This window comes from Budorcas taxicolor, chromosome 13 (assembly GCF_023091745.1).
Source record: "Budorcas taxicolor isolate Tak-1 chromosome 13, Takin1.1, whole genome shotgun sequence".
NCBI lineage: Eukaryota > Metazoa > Chordata > Mammalia > Artiodactyla > Bovidae > Budorcas > Budorcas taxicolor.
The window spans coordinates 43351656-43371909 of NC_068922.1; the positions used below are offsets into that span (position 1 = coordinate 43351656).

General features: G+C 39.6%; 1 protein-coding gene across 1 annotated transcript; it reads left to right on the forward strand.

Moving 5' to 3' along the window:
* The first annotated feature begins 852 nt into the window (after nt 1–852).
* LOC128058211 (dihydrodiol dehydrogenase 3-like) lies at nt 853–19542 on the forward strand. Its single transcript, XM_052650594.1, is given in 10 exon segments — nt 853–951; nt 3944–4111; nt 4400–4516; nt 5779–5856; nt 7088–7181; nt 7184–7209; nt 8022–8131; nt 8993–9158; nt 18916–18998; nt 19500–19542. Coding segments are annotated over 10 exon segments (969 nt in total). The 5' UTR covers nt 853–867.
* The last annotated feature ends 712 nt before the right edge of the window (nt 19543–20254 follow it).

Genomic DNA, 20254 nt, shown 5'->3' on the forward strand with positions numbered 1-20254 from the left:
AAGTTATGTAACTTGGTTCAAGGTATAAACACTCAAGAGTCTGTTTGAACCTGCACATGGTATCCACAAATTGTTAATAATTGACGTCAAAAAACACTTTGCCAAAATGTCTAGTTTTGGTATCCTTTTCAGAATTTCACCCTAGTCAGGTCTGTAAAGGCTTCTCAGGTGGACCAGTGGTAAGAATTCACCTGGTAAATAGTGACACAAGAGATTTAGGTTTGATCCTTGGATCAGGAAGAAACTGTGGTGTAGGAAATGGCAACCCACTCCAGTATTCTAGCCAGGAAATTCCATGAACTGTGGAGCCTAGCAGGGTATAGTCCATGGGGTTGTAAAAGAGTCAGACATGACTTACTGACTATACCTCTACCACCATAGGTGTGTAAAGCAAAATAATTTTGCTGCTGGAAAATTTAAAAGGCAAATTTGGTTTGTTTCACATTTTGATTCTCTATTAAGAGATTACATTTTGGGAAACGCTTAATAATCAACACTTCTTAATTGTGTGATAAGTGTGCCTTCCTATACTATGAAGTAGTTGTTTCAATTGATATTTGATCAAAAGTGGGCTTCATAATTAGAAAAGTGAAATGACTGGTATGTGGAGGTTTCTGTGTAACATTTGGTCAATAATTGTTGGCACATTTCATCATTATATAACTGAAGTTATTCTGATTAAAAAAAAAACTACCAATGTAATTGGCTTAATTTCTCTTCTTACCCTATGGGCACTGGTTTAATCCTCTCCTCCTCCAATGTATCTGCTAACATTGGACAGTCAGCTAGGGTGTTAACTTCCTGTTATTTATAACCTGTGAAGGCAGAGGAAAAGATCAGTCTGCTTATTCAGAGGTGAAACAGGCAATGGATCCCAAAGGCCAGAGAGCGAAGCTTAATGATGGCCACTTCATTCCTGTCCTAGGATTTGGCACCTCTGAAGCTAAAGAGGTAACAGAGGTGGTTTGGAGTTGAGATATAAATAGCAGTGGATGTAACATGAGTGAAAGGGACTTGGGTTGTCAAGCACTGAGCTTCTGGCTGGCTCCTTTAGCCACTAACCAGGCTAGAATCATGTCCTGTGAAAAGGGAAAGAGTATCCAGTCTTCACTCTGCATCAGGGTCTGAGGCTGTGCTCACCTGCAGATTACTCTGGGTTCCCCTCCAGTTTCTGTCTCTTTCCCAGCTTGGCACAAGAGGTGAAACTTGGCTGTCAAGATCACTGACTGTAAACTGCTTTGCTTTGAGGGCGATTGCAATGGCTGGTTTCTCTGTGTATTTCATTAGTTCCAGAACTGTTAACTCTTTCAAAAATGATGTGACCCAGAGAAGTATTTGAGGTGGAAGTTCCTAAGGATGAGGTGAATAGGAACTAATGGGATAGAACTGCTTCTCTACCATGGGGTGCCTCGTAGGTGCCAGGCAAGACACTTCAGTTGTGTTTTGCCTTGTACTTCAGTTGCTCCTTGGAAACTTCTTCCAATGGAAAATATGGTGTCACTTGAGGGGATAAGCTACCATCTTACAGGCCATGTTGTGTAATGTATCCTTGGGTGTTGTAATGTCATTTTATTAAAGTGTAGTTTTCAGTGCTTGGACAGAAAAGGGAGTAGCGGACAAATCTCTAGACCTGAAGCCAGAAAGTTTGCTGTCCATCTTGTCTTTAGAGAATGCAGTTGTGACAAGTTCTGATCCTGAAACTTTGGGTCTCACTTTATTCATTTGGAGAACAGAAGGAAATATTCAGAGGCATTTTGGAAAGAGAAGACAGGACTTTGCAAAGTAGGGTGCAGGGAGTAAAGTGTCCAGGCTAGTACTAAAGTTCACTGGTCCATTCCTAGTACATCCCTGAATGCCAAAGTGTTTAAGAAAGACCAGGACTGAACCCAACAGAGAGCAGTTACCCTAATTATCTACCTCCTTGAAATAGAAAAGATTCTGACACATGAAAAAGAAATAGAATATTATTCAGCATTTAAAACAAAGTTAATACTGCCATTTGAAATTACACAGGTGAACCGGGAGAAGTTTAGCTAGATGAAGTAAGCCAGAAATAAAAAGACAAATACTACATGATGTCTTTGTGAAAAGTGAAAGTGAAGTCGCTCAGTCGTGTCCGACTCTTTGCAACCCAGTGGATTGTAGCCTACTAGGCTCCTCTGTCCATGGGATTTTCCAGACAAGAACACTGGAGTGGGTTGCCATTTCCTTCTCCAGGAGATCTTCTTGACCCAGGGATCAAACCTGGGTCTCCCTCATTTTAGGCAGATGCTTTACTGTCTGAATCACAAAGGAAGTCTCTTTGTAGGTGGAATCTAAAATAGTGGAACTTATAGAAACAGAGAGTAGAGAAATGAAGACAAGAAGCTGGAGATAAATCTGTGAAAAATGGAAAGATGTTTGTCAATAGTCTAGACCTTCAGTGATATGAAGAATAAGTTGGTGACCTGATGCACAGCACCGTGACTATAGTTATAAATGATGGGTGATACCCTGAGATTTTGTAGAGATTAGATCTGAAGTTTTCTTACAAAACCCCTAAAGTAAAGTAAGTGAAATGAGGGATCTGCTAAATAGCTTGATTTTGGTGATCATCAACAATGGATCCTTATATGAGAACATCACTTTTTACACCTTGAATAGACACAGTTTATATTTGGTGTATTCCAAGTAGCTTCACTGGTAGACAGTGGTCTTAGAAGCTTTCACCTTGCTTCTTGATGCTTTTTGTTATTGTTGTTTTTCAGTCACTAATTCATGTCTGACTCTTTGTGATCCTATTGAAAGGTTGTTGCTGAATCATGCAAAAACATCGGGATTCTTGGCCCCCAGAGGAGAAGAATTCAATCCGGGGCCAGAGACGAGGCTTGATCACTCAGAGCTTTTGTGTAATAAAGTTATATTAAAGTATAAAGGAGACAGAGAAAGCTTTTGACATAGGCATCAGAAGGGGGCAGAAAGAGTACCCCCCTGCTAGTCTTCAGCTGGATGTTATATAGTCACTAGCAGTCTGTAATGAAAGAAAGGAATGTCTTAAAACTCAGAATGGCACCAGGCCCCTCACCCATAAGATGCATTTTGGGATAATCTTGGCACCAAATGGTTCATCATGGGCCATAAAATGATTAACTTGAATCTTGAAGAAGGGCAGATCACCATACAAATAGTTTCGTTTACATAGATTAGGGGAACAATATCTGAGTATAACATACTGGTTTGTCAAGTGGATTCTGAGCCAAGAGGTGGAACCAACTTGAAGACAGAGTTTGGGGTAAATGCATTAGCATAGCTTAAGATAAACATTTCCGTAAGAAAAAGGCATTGGTTATCTCTAGGTTTGAGTATAGTTAACTTCAGGTGAAACCAGGTGTCATTATGGCAACACAGTATTTTAAGAGAAACCTTTTAAATTTGTATAGGGAAGTAAAAAATATCGCTAGTTTGTTTTCTCCTGCTGCTTAAGAGAGATAAAAGTGTCTGACACTTGCAGGCTATTTCCTCCGTTTGCAGACCCCTGGCCTTCCTGCCTGTTACCCTCTCACTATAGATTGCAACAGGCCAAGCTCCCTGTCTCTCACTATCTCCTGTTGTTTAATGTCTTTACCATATACCTTATACCTTTTTGATTTTGCTTCAAGAATCTTGTAGTATAAATCATATTCATGACTACAACTTAATGCTGAGTCCTTTGGGTCCACTGAACCTGGAGGTGGTCTTGGGGTCCTCCGATGACTGTGATCGACCACAGATCATTTGGGATGTAAGGGTTACCGGGTGTGTATTTAAAATCTGACCAGGAATGTTCAGGGAAACTATCATATGTTCAGCACCAGACATAGAGAACTAATCAAAGATATGAAGAAAAGTTTTGGAAGATCAAAGGTTGCGCTAGCAATCTCTTAATCATGTGGGTATTAATCTTCTACCTTTGTTGCTTATGTAGGTTGCTAAGAGTGAAGCTCTGGAAGTCACCAAATTCACTATAGAGGTTGGGTTCCGCCATATTGACTGCGCTTATGTGTACCAAAATGAAAAACAGGTTGGCCAGGCCATTCAAAGCAAGATTTCAGATGGCACTGTGAAGAGAGAAGACATATTCTATACCTCAAAGGTGCTGCATGTTGTATGTTGAACATGTGTACTAGTGAGTGTGCCCAGGTCACTATTATATAATAGGATCATATTTGATGAAGAATTGATTGGTGAACTATGCTTCTTAGTACATTCTTTAGGTATTAGAAATCCCTGGTGATCAGTGTTTAAGACTTGGCACATTACTATCATGGGCCCCCATTCCATCATAGGTCAGGGAAGTAATATCCCACAAGCCATGCAGTAAGACCAAAAGAAAATTTCCTAAATTATTATTAATAAAATTTCTATTCTTTAATATTTGCAGCTTTGGTGCACTTTCCTTCGACCAGAGTTGGTCAGACCAGCCTTGGAAAAGTCACTGAAAAATCTTCAACTGGACTATGTCGATCTCTATATTATTCATTTGCCACTGGCTATGAAGGTTGGATATATGTGTGATCACATCAATTTTAAATCTTGTGTTAGAATGTGCATCAATTTGCATGGATGGTTGAATTAAGATTTTTCTTAGTAGATTGAAGGCATGATTACACCAGAGTAGAATCCCTAAAATAATAATTTGTGATCATCCTTTTACTGAGCTTCTTTGAATCTGTTACATGCCCCCCAGACAAATGAGTTAACAATCTGAGACTCTCTGCCAGAAAAACTTGAGGAAGTAGAAATAGGCATGTTCTGCACACAGTCTTGATTATGACTCCTGAGTGTCTGGGGATTTCATGGACCAAGAGTTTGGTGCAGCTGTGGTGAACCTGGGACTGCCTCATATTGAACATGATGAGTTTATCTTGTCTTTCACCCTTTCAAGGTTAGCAGATTTGGTGCTGCTCCCTCTGGGTGCGTCTAAACTTTGTACCTTTATAAGGAGTTGGGAGATATTGTCTACAGTCTTGCTTGACTTTATGATGAGTTTGTAGACTGCACTTAGTCATTAAGAATGGTTTACTTAGAAATCTTGATTTGTAGTTATAGAAATATCTTGATTTCTAGTTATAGAAATCAACGCAAGCCATCTAATGCAAACTTAGTGGAGTATGTAGGTGACAAGTCCCAGACACAGAGAGTTTTGAGGATTTGCAGGACTCCTCAGAAATGTCTCTTTTCTATCCCTTATAAGAGAATTACTTTATTTTTACTGAACATTTTCCATTGGTGGGAAATATGACCTTGGGGGCCTTTCAAAGCTCAGGGTCATAAACATTTGAGAGCACGTCTGGATCTTTCACATTCCATATCAACCTAAAGAGAGCCTTGCTGGTTCACATGCCTGTTCTAGGGCGTCTAATGCTAGAAGGGTAAAGGAAATTAGATTATCTAGCCCAGGTCTAGTTTATAATTTTTATTCTGGAAATTATGGCATGTAACTTACTGCCATTCTCAGATCAGAGATATTTCAAAAGAACCAAGTACAGGGAACAGAAACAATTAACAGAAGTCACCGGAAGTCCCTTTTAGGACATAGAAAAATTATATTTATTGCAACATATAATAAGTGTAAGAGATTAGAATAAGCCTCCCTCAAAAGACATTGCTTAAAACTCCATACACAAATCACTTTGCACATACTAGTATGTAGAAAGTTATAAACCTACCTCATGGAGGTTTAATTCCTAGTGCCTGGCAGCCTGGCAAATGTGGAGAAATTATTTTGTCACATCTCTAATATATCTGCCTCTGTTCCAGCCAGGGGAGGAATCATTTCCAAAAGATGAAAGTGGAAAACTGATAGGTGATTCGGTGGATCTCTGTCACACGTGTGAGGTGAGTCAGAGGAGGATCCAGGAGAGGGGGAAACTCCTTCATTTCTTCTACCTCTGAGAATGGGCTGTGGACCATTCAGTTCATGAATCTAAGGGCTGGGATGCTAGGTTTGTGGCGAGGAAACCATTGCTGAAATGTTCATAGAAAAGAACAGAGGAGGGGAATATGGGACAGTGTAGACAGGCATCTGTTTCCTTCCTTGTGATATTTCTTCTCCAGGGTTTTCTAAGGAGGAGTTGGTAATTGCTCTTCTTATATCATGACCTTCTTTTCCTTTTTCCTTTCTTAAAATCAATGTAAATTCTTGACATGAGACACTTTTTACAGATTTTTTTCCAGCATTTATTCTTTTTTTTTTTTAAATTTTTATTTTTACTTTATTTTACTTTACAATACTGTATTGGTTTTGCCATACATCAACATGAATCCACCACAGGTGTATATGAGTCCCCAATCCTGAACCCCCCTCCCACCTCCCACCCCATATCATCTCTCTGGATCATCCCCATGCACCAGCCCCAAGCATCCTGTATCCTGTATCGAACATAGACTGGTGATTCGTTTCTTACATGATAGTATACATGTTTCAATGCCATTCTCCCACATCATCCCACCCTCTCCCTCTCCCTCAGAGTCCAAAAGTCCGTTCTATACATCTGTGTCTCTTTCGCTGTCTCGCATACAGGGTTATCATTACCATCTTTCTAAATTCCATATATATGTGTTAGTATACTGTATTGGTGTTTTTCTTTCTGGCTTACTTCACTCTGTATAATCGGCTCCAGTTTCATCCATCTCATTAGAACTGATTCAAATGTATTCTTTTTAATGGCTGAGTAATACTCCATTGTGTATATGCACCACAGCTTTCTTATCCATTCATCTGCTGATGGACATCTAGGTTGTTTCCATGTCCTGGCTATTATAAACAGTGCTGCAATGAACATTGGGGTACATGTGTCTCTTACAATTCTGGTTTCCTAAGTGTGTATACCCAGCAGTGGGATTGCTGGGTCATAAGGCAGTTCTATTTCCAGTTTTTTAAGGAATCACCACGCTGTTCTCCATAGTGGCTGTACTAGTTTGCATTCCCACCAACAGTGTAAGAGGGTTCCCTTTTCTCCACACCCTCTCCAGCATTTATTGCTTGCAGACTTTTGGATCGCAGCTATTAATTTATTCTTGATGTATCACTCATTTCAAATGACTGCTCACCACCCCTCCCTCCCAGGCCCTGGAGAAGTGTAAGGACGCAGGGCTGACCAAGTCCATCGGGGTGTCCAACTTCAACCACCAGCAGCTGGAGAGGATCCTGAACAAGCCGGGCTCAAGTACAAGCCCATCTGCAACCAGGTGAGCAGCTCGGCCCCTCTCCCTCCTGCTCTTTATAGCCTCCTTCTTGCACTGGAGCCTGATGTCTGCTTCTGTGCTCCCCTCCTGTTCCTCCAGCCTTTGTGGGACAGAGGATTCTAGAGAGTAGAGTTGCTGTCCGGATAGTGTGAATAGAACCCCAAATGGTATCTCTATCTGATGTAGTCTGGATGGAAAAGGTAGGGAGGGCATCCTGCTAAATTGTGGGTAGAACCTACAACTAGAGATAGGATGTGTTTTCCTGAGATTAAAGGATGATAAGATTGGATGGAAAAGTGCCCTGGAATGAACTTTGTGTACGAAGGAAGCCATGAAAACATTGAATGGAAAGTAAATGAATAAAGTAACCAATCAGCTGAAATGGGTGGTAAGGGTTTGTGTGGGGTTCTGATGACTGAATCCTTAGTCTTGGTGTCTCAACATTTATGAGTCTCAACAGGGAGCACAGAATAGAACAATGTGCTGGAGATGATGAAAGTCATCCAGGTTAGAGGGTGAAGTTAAAGATTCAAGGTGATGCTAACAGAAGATAAAACATTTACCTGGGAATATCTACTCAAATATAGAGTACATCTTTTTATTACTCAACTTGGACTGGTTCTCCCATCCATGGTCTGTCATAAAGTTAACTGTATAAACACACTTTTCTCTATTGCTCTCTAGATGTTGATATTTCCATTTACATTTAATGTTGCAAACTTTCCTTTAGGCACTTAAAACTTGTAATCTGCCTCTGTCATATTGATATTACCTTTTCAAATAATCTGACACTCTTCTCTGTTGACATTCTACAGGTGGAATGTCACCCTTATCTCAACCAGAGCAAACTGTTGGATTTCTGCAAGTCACATGATATTGTCCTTGTAGCCTATGGTGCTCTGGGATCCCAACGAGGAAAACAATGGTATTGAATACTACTGAAGACAACTGGGAGTTTCCTTAAAATTCAATTTTTGATGAGATATTTTAAAATACAGTACTAAGATAACTCTCATAAGCAAAGGGGAGTGAGGGGACAGATGGACTATTTTCTTCTATCTTCCTATCACCCAGCCATTTTTCTACATTGTATTAGCTTGTAGACTCATCATTAACAGATATCTGCATTAAAATCTATATATAATCCCCCAGCTGAAACCAGAAACACAAGCTTATGTAATGATTTATACAGATATTAACAAAAAACAGAAATTCCAAGCCATACTTACCTTATCGCTAAAATTGACATAATAATATGCAATCAGGTCTATTATGATAGAAAAAACTAAACTTGAACCATTTTGGTATATATCTAAAGAAGATAATCTATCTAAATAATAGAATAGATTTCTCTGATTTTGAGAGTACTCAATATTTATCACTTAGGAATATTCACTTAGGAAAGTGAAATTTTAAAAAAAGCCCTGTTTTTTTTTCCTTCTGTTCTCTGTTCATGCCCTTGATTATAGATGCAAAACAACCTCTGAGAATTTTTTTAACAACCCACAACTTTAGCAATCCTGGTCTCAGGTCAATAATGCATCCAAATAATCTGAAGAGCTTTGTAAACACAGAATGGGATGTAACACAGTTGAAATTCTGATTTAGTTTGTCTTCAGCTAGCCATGTAATTTTTATATCTGACAAGATCACAGGTGATACTGATGATGCTGGTACACTTTGAGAAGCACTGGTATAGAGCAGACCTACTTAATCTGTTTGGGAAAACTACTCACAAACTGCATACTTAGTCTCAGCTCCTGTGGATGTCTGAATTTTTTTCTAGGGTGAACTCGAACCTCCCCGTTCTCTTGGAGGACCCGGTTCTCTCTGCCATTGCCAAAAAGCACAAGCAAACCCCAGCTGTGGTTGCCCTTCGCTACCAGATACAACGTGGGGTTGTGGTTCTGGCCAAGAGTTACAACAAGAAGCGGATCAAAGAGAACATACAGGTGATGAGTGGGGCTCTCGGCACAGGGCTCCTATGGAATAGCCTTCATGAGGGATATTCTTTGTATCTCGAGACTTTCCTTGAGACAAGATGAATTACCTGTTCTTCCTTGTGCATGAATGCCTTGTGTGTATTCCTGATGGTTTTCTCTTCCTGCTGTGGCAGCAGGAGAGGTGGCCTCCCTGGAGAGGGTTCAGTTCTGTTCAATTAAGTCGCCCAGTCATGTCTGACCCTTTATGGCCTATGGATTTCAGCATGCCAGGCTTCCCTGTCCATTACCATCTCCTGGAGCTTGCTGAAACTCATGTCAATTAAGTCGGTGATGCCGTCCAAACATCTCATCCTCTGTCATCCTCCTTTCCTCCTGCCTTCCATCTTTCCCAATATCAGGGTCTTTTCCAATGAGTCAGCCCTTATGCATCAGGTGGCCAAAATATTGGAGCTTCACCTGCAGCATCAGTCCTTCCAATGAATATTCAGGACTGATTTCCTTTACAATTGACTGGTTTGATCTCCTTGCAGTCCAAGGGACTCTCAAGAGTCTTCTCCAACACCACAGTTCAAAAGCATCAGTTCTTTGGCACTCAGTTTTCTTTATGGTCCACTTTCACATCCATACACGGCTATTGGAAAAACCATAGCTTGACTATATGAACCTTTGTTAGTAAAGTAATATCTCTGCTTTATAATATGCTTTGCAGGTTTGTCATAGCTTTTCATAGAAGGAGCAAGGGTATTTTAATTTCATGGCTGCAGTCACCATCTGTAGTGATTTTGGAGCCCAAGAAAATAAAGCTGGACACACACACAAAAAAAGAGATTTTAGTTCCAGTGCTTATGTCTGCAATTTATCCTCTCACCTTGTACAGATGGTGCCTTATTACCTTCTTTCTGATGGATGAAATTGCATTATGTGATTATTTTAAGCTGTTTGGACTGTAAACACCCCACATTGTGTACCTTGGAAACAATGAAAATTTGTTTGTCACGTTGCTGGCTTGTATGACAGTTCTATTTCCAGTTTTTAAAGGAATCTCCACACTGTTCTCTAGAGTGGCTGTACTAGCTTGTATTCCCACCAATTTAGTGTAAGAGGGTTCCCTTTTCTCCACACCATCTCCAGCATTTATTGTTTGTAGACATGTGATAGTGGCCATTCTGACTGGCGTGAGATAGCAGTACCAATGAGGAACCAATGGTACCTCACTGTGGTTTTGATTTGCATTTTTTCTGATAATGAGTGATGTTTAGCATCTTTTCCTGTGTTTGTTACCCATCTGTATGTCTTCTTTGGTGAAATTTCTGTTTAATTCTTTGGCCCATTTTCTGATTGGGTCGTTTATTTATCTGGAATTGAGCTGCATGAGCTGCTTTTATATTTTTGAGATTAATTCTTTGTCAGTTGCTTCATTTGCTATTATTTTCTCCCATTCTGAAAGCTGTATTTTCACCTTGCTTATAGTTTCCTTAGTTGTGCGAAAGCTTTTAAGTTTAATTAGATCCCATTTGTTTATTTTTGCTTTTATTTTCACTACTCTGGGAGGTGGGTCCTAGAGGACCCTGCTGTGACTTATGTCAGAGTGGGTTTTGACTATGTTTTCCTCTAGGAGTTTTATAGATTCTTGTCTTGCATTTAGATATTTAATCCATTTTGATTTTAGTTTTGTGTCTGGTGTTAGAAAGTGTTCTAGTTTCATTCTTTTACAAGTGGTTGACCAGTTTTCCCAGCACCACTTGTTAAAGAGATTGTCTTTTCTCCGTTGTATATTCTTGCCTCCTTTGTCAAAGATAAGTTGTCCATAGGTGCATGGATTTATCTCTGGGCTTTCTATTTAGTTCCATTGATCTATATTTCTGTCTTTGTGCCAGTACTATACTGTCTTAATGACTGTAGCTTTGTACTATAGTCTGAAGTCAGGCAGGTTGATTCCTGTAGTTCCATTCTTCTTTCTCAAAATTGCTTTGGCTATTCGAGGTTTTTTGTATTTCCATACAAATCGTGAAATTATTTGTTCTAGTTCTGTGAAAAATACCGCTGGTAGCTTGATAGGGATTGCATTGAATCTGTAGATTGCTTTGGGTAGTATACTCATTTTCACTATATTGATTCTTCCAATCCATGAACATGGTATATTTCTCCATCTATTTGTGTTATTTTTGATTTCTTTCATCAGTGTTTTATAGTTTTCTATGTATAGGTCTTCTGATACTTTAAGTAGATATATTCCTAAGTATTTTATTCTTTTCTTCATAATGGTGAATGAAATTGTTTCCTTACTTTCTCTTTTTGTTTTCTCATTGTTAGTGTATAGCGATGCAAGGGATTTCTCTGTGTTAATTTTATATCCTGCAACTTTACTATATCCATTGATTCAGTTCAGTTCAGTTCAGTTCAGTCTCTCAGTTGTGTCCGACTCTTTGCAACCCCAAGGAGGCAGCACGACAGACATCCCTGTCCATCACCAACTCCTGGAGTTTACCCAGACTCATGTCCATTGAATCAGTGATGCCATCTAACCATCTCATCCTCTGTCATCCCCTTCTCCTCCCACCTTCAGTCTTTCCCAGCAGCAGGGTCTTTTCCAATGAGTCAGCACCTCGCATCAGGTGGCTAAAGTATTGAAGTTTCAGCTTCAGCATCAGTCCTTCCAATGAAGATTCAGGACTGATTGCCTTTAGGATGGACTGGTTAGATCTCCTTGCAATCCAAGGGATTCTCAAGAGTCTTCTCCAACAGCATAGTGCAAAAGCATCAATCCTTCAGTGCTCAGCTTTCTTTATAGTCCAACTCTCACATCTATACATCACTACTAGAAAAACCATAGCCTTGACTAAATCTAATGCATTGATTATCTCTAGTAATTTTCTGGTGGTGTATTTAGGTTTTTTTTTATGTAGAAGATGATGTCATCTGCAAACAGTGAGAGTTTTACTTCTTCTTTTCCAAACTGGATTCCTTTTTTTCTTTTTCTTCTGTCATTGCTGTGGCCAAAACTTCCAAAATTATGTTGAATAGTAGCGGTGAGAGTGGGCACCCTTGTCTTGTTCCTGACATTAGGGGAAATGCTTTCAATTTTTCACCATGAGGATAATCTTTGCTGTAGGTTATCATATATGGCTTTAATTATGTTGACATACGTTCCTTCTATGCCTGCTTTCTGGAGGGTTTTTATCATAAATGGATGTTGAACTTTGTCAAAGGCTTTCTCTACATCTATTGAGATAATCATGTTTTTTATTTTCCAATTTGTTAATGTGGTGTATCACATTGATTGATTCGCAAATATTAAAGAATCCTTGCGTCCCTGGGATAAAGCCCACTTGGTCATGATGTATGATCTTTTTAATATGTTGTTGGATTCTGTTTACTAGAATTTTGTTAAGGATCTTTGCATCTATGTTCATCAGTGATATTGGCCTGTAGTTTTCTTTCTTTGTGGCATCTTTTTCTGGTTTTGGTATTAGGGTGATGGTGGCCTCATAGAATGAATTTGGCAATTTACCTTCCTCTTCAATTTCCTCTTCAGTTTGAGTAGGATGGGTGTTAGCTCTTCTCTAAATTTTTGTAGGATTCACCTGTGAAGCCATCTGGTTCTGGGCTTTTGTTTGTTGGAAGATTTTTGATTACAGTTTCAATTTCCATGCTTGTGATGGGTCTGTTAAGATTTTCTATTTCTTCCTGGCCCAGTTTTTGGAAGGTTATACTTTCTAAGAATTCGTCCATTTCTTGCAAGTTGTCCATTTTATTGACATATAGTTGCTGATAGTAGTCTCTTATGATCCTTTGTATTTCTGTTTTGTCTATTGTGATTTCTTCATTTTCATTTCTAATTTTGTTGATTTGATCCTTCTCCTTTTTTTTTTTTTTTTTTTCTTGATGAGTCTGGCTAATGGTTGGTCTATTTTATTTATCTTCTCAGAGAACCAACTTTCAGTTTTGTTGATTTTTGCTATAGTCTCCTTTGTTTCTTTTTCATTTATTTCTGCCGTAATTTTTATGATTTCTTTTCTTCTACTAACCCTGGAGTGCTTACTTTCTAGTTGCTTTAGGTGTAAAGTTAGGTTATTTATTTGATTTTTCTCTTGTTTCTTGAGGTAAGCTTATATTGCTATGAACCTTTCCCTTAGCACTGCTTTTACTGAATCCCATAGGTTTTGGGTGGTTGTGTTTTCGTTTTCTCTGCATATTTTGTTTCTATGCATATTGTGATTTCTTCTGTGATTTGTTGGTTATTCAGAAGCATGTTGTTTAGCCTCCAATAGTTTGTATTTTTAATAGTTTTTTCCAGTAGTTGACATCTAATCTTACTGCATTGTGATTAGAAAAGATGCTTGAAATGATTTAAATGTTTTTGATTTAACCAAAGATAGATTTATGGCCCAGGATGTGATCTATCCTGGAGAAGGTTCCGTATGCACTTGAGAAAAAGGTGAAATTCATTGTTTTGGAATGAAATGTCCTATAGATATCAATTAGGTCTAACTGTTCTATTGTATCATTTAAAGTTTGTGTTTCCTTGTTAATTTTCTGTTTAGTTGATCTATCCATTGGTGTGAGTGGGGGTATTAAAGTCTCCCACTATTATTGTGTTACTGTTAATTTCCTCTTTCATACTTGTTAACATTTGCCTTACATATTGCAGTGCTCCTATGTTGGGTGCATATGTATTTATAATTGTTATATCTTCTTCTTGGATTGATCCTTTGATCATTATGTAGTGTCCTTTTTTGTCTCTTTTCACTGCCTTTATTTCAAAGTCTATTTTATCTGATATGAATATTGCTATTCCTGCTTTATTTTGGTCTCCAATTGTGTGAAACATCTTTTTCCAGCCCTTAACTTTCAGTCTGTATGTGTCCCTTGTTTTGAGGTGGGTCTCTTATAGACAGCATATATAGGGATCTTGTTTTTGTATCCATTCAGCCAGTCTTTGTCTTTTGGTTGGGGCATTCATCCCATTTACTTTTAAGGTAATTATTGATAAGTATGGTCCTGTTGCCATTTACTTTATTGTTTGGGTTTGGGTTTATAAACTGTGTTTCCTGTCTAGAGAAGATCCTTTAGCATTTGTTGAAGTGCTGGTTTGGTGGTGCTGAACTCTCTCAGCTTTTGTTTGTCTGTAAAGACTTTAATTTCTCCTTCATATTTGAATGAGATCCTTGCTGGGTATAGTAATCTGAGTTGTAGGTTCTTCTCTTTCAACACTTTAAGTATGTCCTGCTATTCCCTTCTGGCCTGAAGAGGTTCTATTGAAAAATCAGCTGTTATCCTTATGAGAATCCCCTTGTGTGTTATTTGTTTCTTTTCCCTTGCTGCTTTTAATATTTGCTCTTTGTGTTTGATCTTTGTTAATTTGATTAATGTGGGTCTTGGGGTATTTCACCTTGGGTTTATCCTGTTTGGGACTCTCTGGGTTTCTTGCACTTGGGTGGCTATTTCCTTCCCCATTTTGGGGAAGTTTTCAACTATTATCTCCTCAAGTAATTTCTCATGGCTTTTATTTTTGTCCTCTTCTTCTGGGACACCTGTGATTAGAATGTTGGGGCATTTAGCATGGTCCCAGAGGTCTCTGAGATTGTCCTCATTTCTTTTAATTCTTTTTTCCTCTCTGCTTCATTTATTTCCACCATCCTATCTTCCACCTCACTTATCTTATCTTCGCCTCAGTTATTCTACTGTTTGTTCCCTCCAGAGTGCTTTTGATCTCAGTTATTGCATTATTCATTATTGATTGACTCTTTATTTTGTCTAGCTCCTTGTTAAACATTTCTTGCATCTTCTCAATCCTTGTCTCTAGTCTATTTATCTGCAACTCTATTTTGTTTTCAAGATTTTGAATCATCTTTACTACAATTATTCTGAATTCTTTTTCTGGTACACTCCCTGTATCTTCATCTTTTGTTTGGTATGGTGGGCATTTATCATATTCCTTTACCTGCTGAATATTTCTATGCCTTTTCATTTTGTTTAGATTGCTCTGTTTGGAGTGACTTTTCTATATGCTGGAAGTTTATGGTTCCTCTTTATTGTGGAGGTTGCTCCCTGTGGGTGGGGTTGGACTAGTGGTTTGTCAAAGTTTCCTTGACAAGGGGAGGAAGGGAAGATTGAACCAGTGTTCTGGTGGGTGGAGCTGGATCTCTTCTCTCTGGAGTGCAATGAAGTGTCTGGTAGTGCGTTTTGAGATGTCTGTGTGTTTGGTGTGACTTTGGACAGCCTGCATTTTAATGCTCAGGGCTATGTTCCTGCATTGCTGGAGAATTAGCATTGTAGGTCTTGCTCTGGAAGTTGTTGCTCTTGGGTGGAGCTTGGTTTCAGTGTAAGTATGGAGGCTTTTGGATGAGCTCTTATTGATTAATGTTCCCTGCAGTCAGGAGTTCTCTGGTGTTCTTAAGTTTTGGATTGAAGCCTCCTGCCTCTGGCTTTCAGTCTTGTTCTTATAGTAGCCTCAAGACTTCTCCATCCATACAGCATAGATGATAAAACATCTAGGTTAATGGTGAAAAGATTCTCCACAGTGAGGGACACCCAGACAACTTCTCAGAGTTACATGGAGATGAGAAGAGGGAGGAGGGAGGTAGAGGTGATCAAAAGGAGAAGAGGGAAAATCAAAAGGGGAGAGAGCAATCTGGCCAGTAATCAATTCCCTATGTGTTCTTCACAGTCTGGAACACCCAGAGAGGTTCATGGAGTTACATAGAGGAGAGAAGAGAAGAGGGAGAAGGGAGATAGAGGTAAAAAGGAGGAGAAGAGGGGACAGTCAAAAGGGGAGAGAACAATCTAGCCACTAATCAGTTCCCTAAGTGTTCTCCATAGCCTGGAACACCCGGAGAGATTCACAGAGTTCAGCAGAGAAGAGAAGGGGGAGGGAGGAAATAGAGGTGACCTGGGGGAGAAAAGGAAGAGTCAAAAAGGAGGAGAGCAAATAAGCCAGTAATCACACCCCTAAGTGAAAATGGATACTGAAGATTAGATTCTTAAGGTACAAAATTGATAACAAATACCAAAAAGCAAAGATTAAAAATCTAGGATAGAAGTTAGACTCTCAAAAATACAATATCAAAAATACAAAACAAAAGCAATCAAAAAACTATAAAAAAAAATGTGAAGTTTGCTTTAAAAATAGGGTCTTTTTTTTTTTGCAAGGTAATAGTAGGTTATAAAAATGAAAATTGAAGGAGTAATAAAGAACTTAAAAATAAAAAAATAAAAATAAACTAAAAAATGATAATAGTAAAAATATACCTAGGAATTTCTCTGGAGCTCTTGAGGGCAGTGTGGGGTCAGTTCAGTTTCAGATAGTTCCTTCTTCCAACTTATACTTCTTCTCAAGATCTATAGGCACCTTCCAATGGCTAGTCAATGCTAACTACAGGGTTTTAATCTGTTGCACCTCTCACTTCCAGAACGGTTCCCTCTTCTTTGTTTATTGGCTTCCTCTGTTTGCAAGTCTCTTCAGTGTCTAATTTCTGCCCTGACACAAGGGCGTGAAAATGGTCACTTATTTAGGCTCACTTGCTCAGTTATGCTGTGGGGAGGGCAGAACACTGCAAACAAATATCACTGGTACGTATGGGGAGTGCTTTCAGTGTCTGGGCTACACTGGGTTTGCCCCAGCTCACGGCGGTGCATGCTTTCCCAGTCTACACTGCTCAGGCTCCAAGTTGCTCTGCAGGGGAACTGTCCAAAGTGGGCCTGGGGTTGCATGCACTTCCTGGGTCTAAGCTGCTCAGGTTCAGGTTCTTGTGTACTTAGCAAAGGCAAAGACTTGGGTGGGCCTTCGTTTTATGCCCTTCCCAGGTCCAAGGAGCTCAAGTGACCAGGTGCGTGGTGAGTGCACTGTCCCAGGGGGTGCTGTGCATCTTAATCACCTCCCTGGTCCCAGCTGCTCGGTTTCCAGGGTACGCAGTGAAAGCGCCTTCTCATATGTGCCTTGTGTCTCTTCTGGGGAGCTGATCTCAGGCTGAAACCCTCCTGGCAGATGTCAACCTTCCAGGAACCCAGGAAGACTTTGTTAGCAACTGGAAGCCTGCTCACAATTTGGTGGAGAATGCCATCTCTGGGGCTGAGATTGCCCCTCACTTTCTGGCTCTGGCTGTTGCCTGCCAGCCAGTCTGCCTCTGGCAGGGGGATGGGCCTGTCCACAGCCAGCTAGCTTTCCTTTGGTATTCGCTCAGTCCTTTGTTTTATGAGTAGGCCAGGCTGTACCTTTGGTTAGAGCTTTTTGCAGGAAAGTTCTCTCTTTCTTTTGTTTTTTTTCTCTGGCTAACCCACGATTTGGGTTGCTATCTCAGGTTAGTTCCCTCAGATTGTCCTCAGAGCGTTCAGGCCCAGTCCTTACCTTAAAAATGTAACCCCCGCCTCCCTGTTCAGCCCCCACGCACTGGTGGCAGACATGAGCATCTGGGCTATTCTTTGCTGGGAATTGCAGTGAAGGCATGTATTCTGTGGATTATTTTTTTCCTCCTGGTTATGTTGCCTTCTGAGATTCCAAAACTCCCCGCAGACTTGCTGGTGAGAGGGTTTCATGGTGTTTGGAAACTTCTCCTTCAAGACTCCCTCTGCAGGATGGGTCTCCATCCCTAACTCTTTTGTCTCTCTTTTTGTCTTTTATATTTTGTCCTGTCTCCCTGCAAAGAGAATGGGCTGCCTTTCAGGGTGCCTGATGTCCTCCACCAGTATTCAGAAGTTGTTTTGTGGAAGTTGCTCAGCATTCAAATGATCTTTTGATGATTGTGGGGAAGAAAGTGGTCTCCCCATCCTATTCCTCCGCCATCTTAGGACTGCCTTGGCCCTTCTCTTCTATTTATTCAGTTCTTTGTACTGTGTTCTTAAAATGGAAAATAAGTGTTCTTTCTCAGAATGGTACATTCATCTTTAAAGATGTCTTGACTGCTCTTGACGGTTCTTTTATTTAAAATTTAGTATCATTTTACTGATTTCCACAAAAGAATATTTGTTTAACTCCTTGGATCATGCTGCACTGAAATACTAGATCACTCTGGAGAAATACATTTCTTTAGAAAATTGAGCTTTTATTTTCATGACTGTGATGTTAATTTTTAATAAGTTGCTGTTCTTTAACATTTTAAACACTTTTCATAACTTTCTCCACTAAAGTGTTAGTTGCTTCAGTTGTGTGTGACTCCTTGCGACCCCATGGACTGTAGTCCATCAGGCTCCTCTGTCCATGCGATTCTCCAGGCAAGAATACTGAAGTTGGTTGCCATTTCCTTCTCCAGGGAATTTTCCCAGCACAGAGATCTTCTCCACTAAGGCACTGACATATAGGTTTTGTTAGATTTATTCACAGGTAAGGAGTAAGTTTGAAGTCAGATTCTTGAATAGGCTTTCAAGGGGGAGCCTCCACCCACACTGCTTCAGCTGAATGGTGTCACCCTTAGGGCGTGCTCGGGAGAGGAAATCAGTCTAATGTTAGCTCAGGTTCAGGTATCGAGTCAGGAGTGTCCACAGAAGTTTGTTTGGAAAAAGATTTTAGTTTGTTTCCTGTCGCAAGTGATTCACTTAGAAAGATAAGGGATTGATACACGGTAATGTTAGTGAGGTGGACAGAGTAGGAGAAAGTGTGGGAAGGAGAGGTGAGAACTCAGCAAGGGTCCCAGGTTGTTCTCCTGGAAGCTGAGGACAGACACGTCTTCCTTGTCCCCTCTTGTCTCCATCCAGCTGGAAAGTCCTCCAGTCCCCAGGGGGATGCTGGGTCCCTGGGGGAGAGGTTAACATGATTGTTCCTTCCTTCCAGGTGTTTGACTTTGAACTGACTCCAGAAGACATGAAAGCAATCGATGGCCTCAACAGAAATATAAGATACTATGAATTTCTTATGTAAGTGGCTGTTTCACAAACACAGTCGTTCTTGTTTTTTTGTAGCAGAGAGGTGAGCAGGGGAACTAAGCTTTTTAAAAGCTTAAGTCTAGAAAGAGTCCTGATTTCCAGCATAGGGGTGAACCAGGTGCTTCCTGCAGACCTCACCCCAGAGGTTTCTTCCAGGGCTCCATCCTTGATCAACAGAAATGTGACTGGGGACCAGGAGAGCCCATCAGTAAAATTCCCACAGTTGACATTGTGGTGAATAGATTCACTACTTTGTGTCCCTAATCCCTGTGCCTGGTGTACCTCCTCTCAGAGCCCAGGGAGCCAGGAAACACAAAGGGCACAAAGCCTGCAGCCCACTATTCTTTCAGCGACCAGTGAACATGTTTAATTTTTAATTATTTTTACATAAGGAAGAACAATTAGTTATTATATAAGAATAAAAAGAATATAGTTATTATATTAATATATGAAGCCAGATTTCATAAATGAGTCTATCTCTTTGTCTTCCAGTGGTGTCAGTCACCCTGAGTATCCATTCTCTGAAGAATATTGATCAACTCACTGTGGTTCTTCGATAACTTTACTTCTGGGGTGGTGAATATTTTTGTGTTTGATGAAGAAGTTTAAATAAAGTGTCTGAACTTCTGAAACCATGCCTTTCTTTTTAAAAATAAACAGTTTATGAAACAGCATAGACTTTAAAGTAAGAATGCTCTTTCTTTCCTGTCATTGAAATAATACATATATATGACAGAATATTTAGATAGAAAAGGGACAGGATAGGAAATAAAGATCAGTCGTGTTTACCCATTTGATAATACTTACCTTTGGTGCATTTACCTTGTAATTTTCCTAGACACATATGTGCATTTGTTTCTTTACAAAGACAAACAAACTTCATTTACAGGTTGTATGCTTCTTTTCAAACATAGCCTAAGTATCTTGGTAAGCTAAAAATATGATTTTAAAAATCTAGTAATATATTTTGCTTCCTGTATAGCAAGCAGCACATCTTAGTCATTTATGTAATTTCTTATTTGTCTGCCTGTGCTCAGCATTTTGATGAATCCTTACATATTTTGAGTTTATTCAGTGGTCATTCAGCAAAACTTTACTGAACATTCTTTAGAAAGACATTGTCATATCAACAAATGTAAATAAGTGAAATGAGAAATGTCTTGAGTTGTTAGTCTCATGGAGAATGAGACTGTGAATGAAATCAGGAGAATTTAACTGTTAGAAATATCTGTTGAGAAATTCAGCAC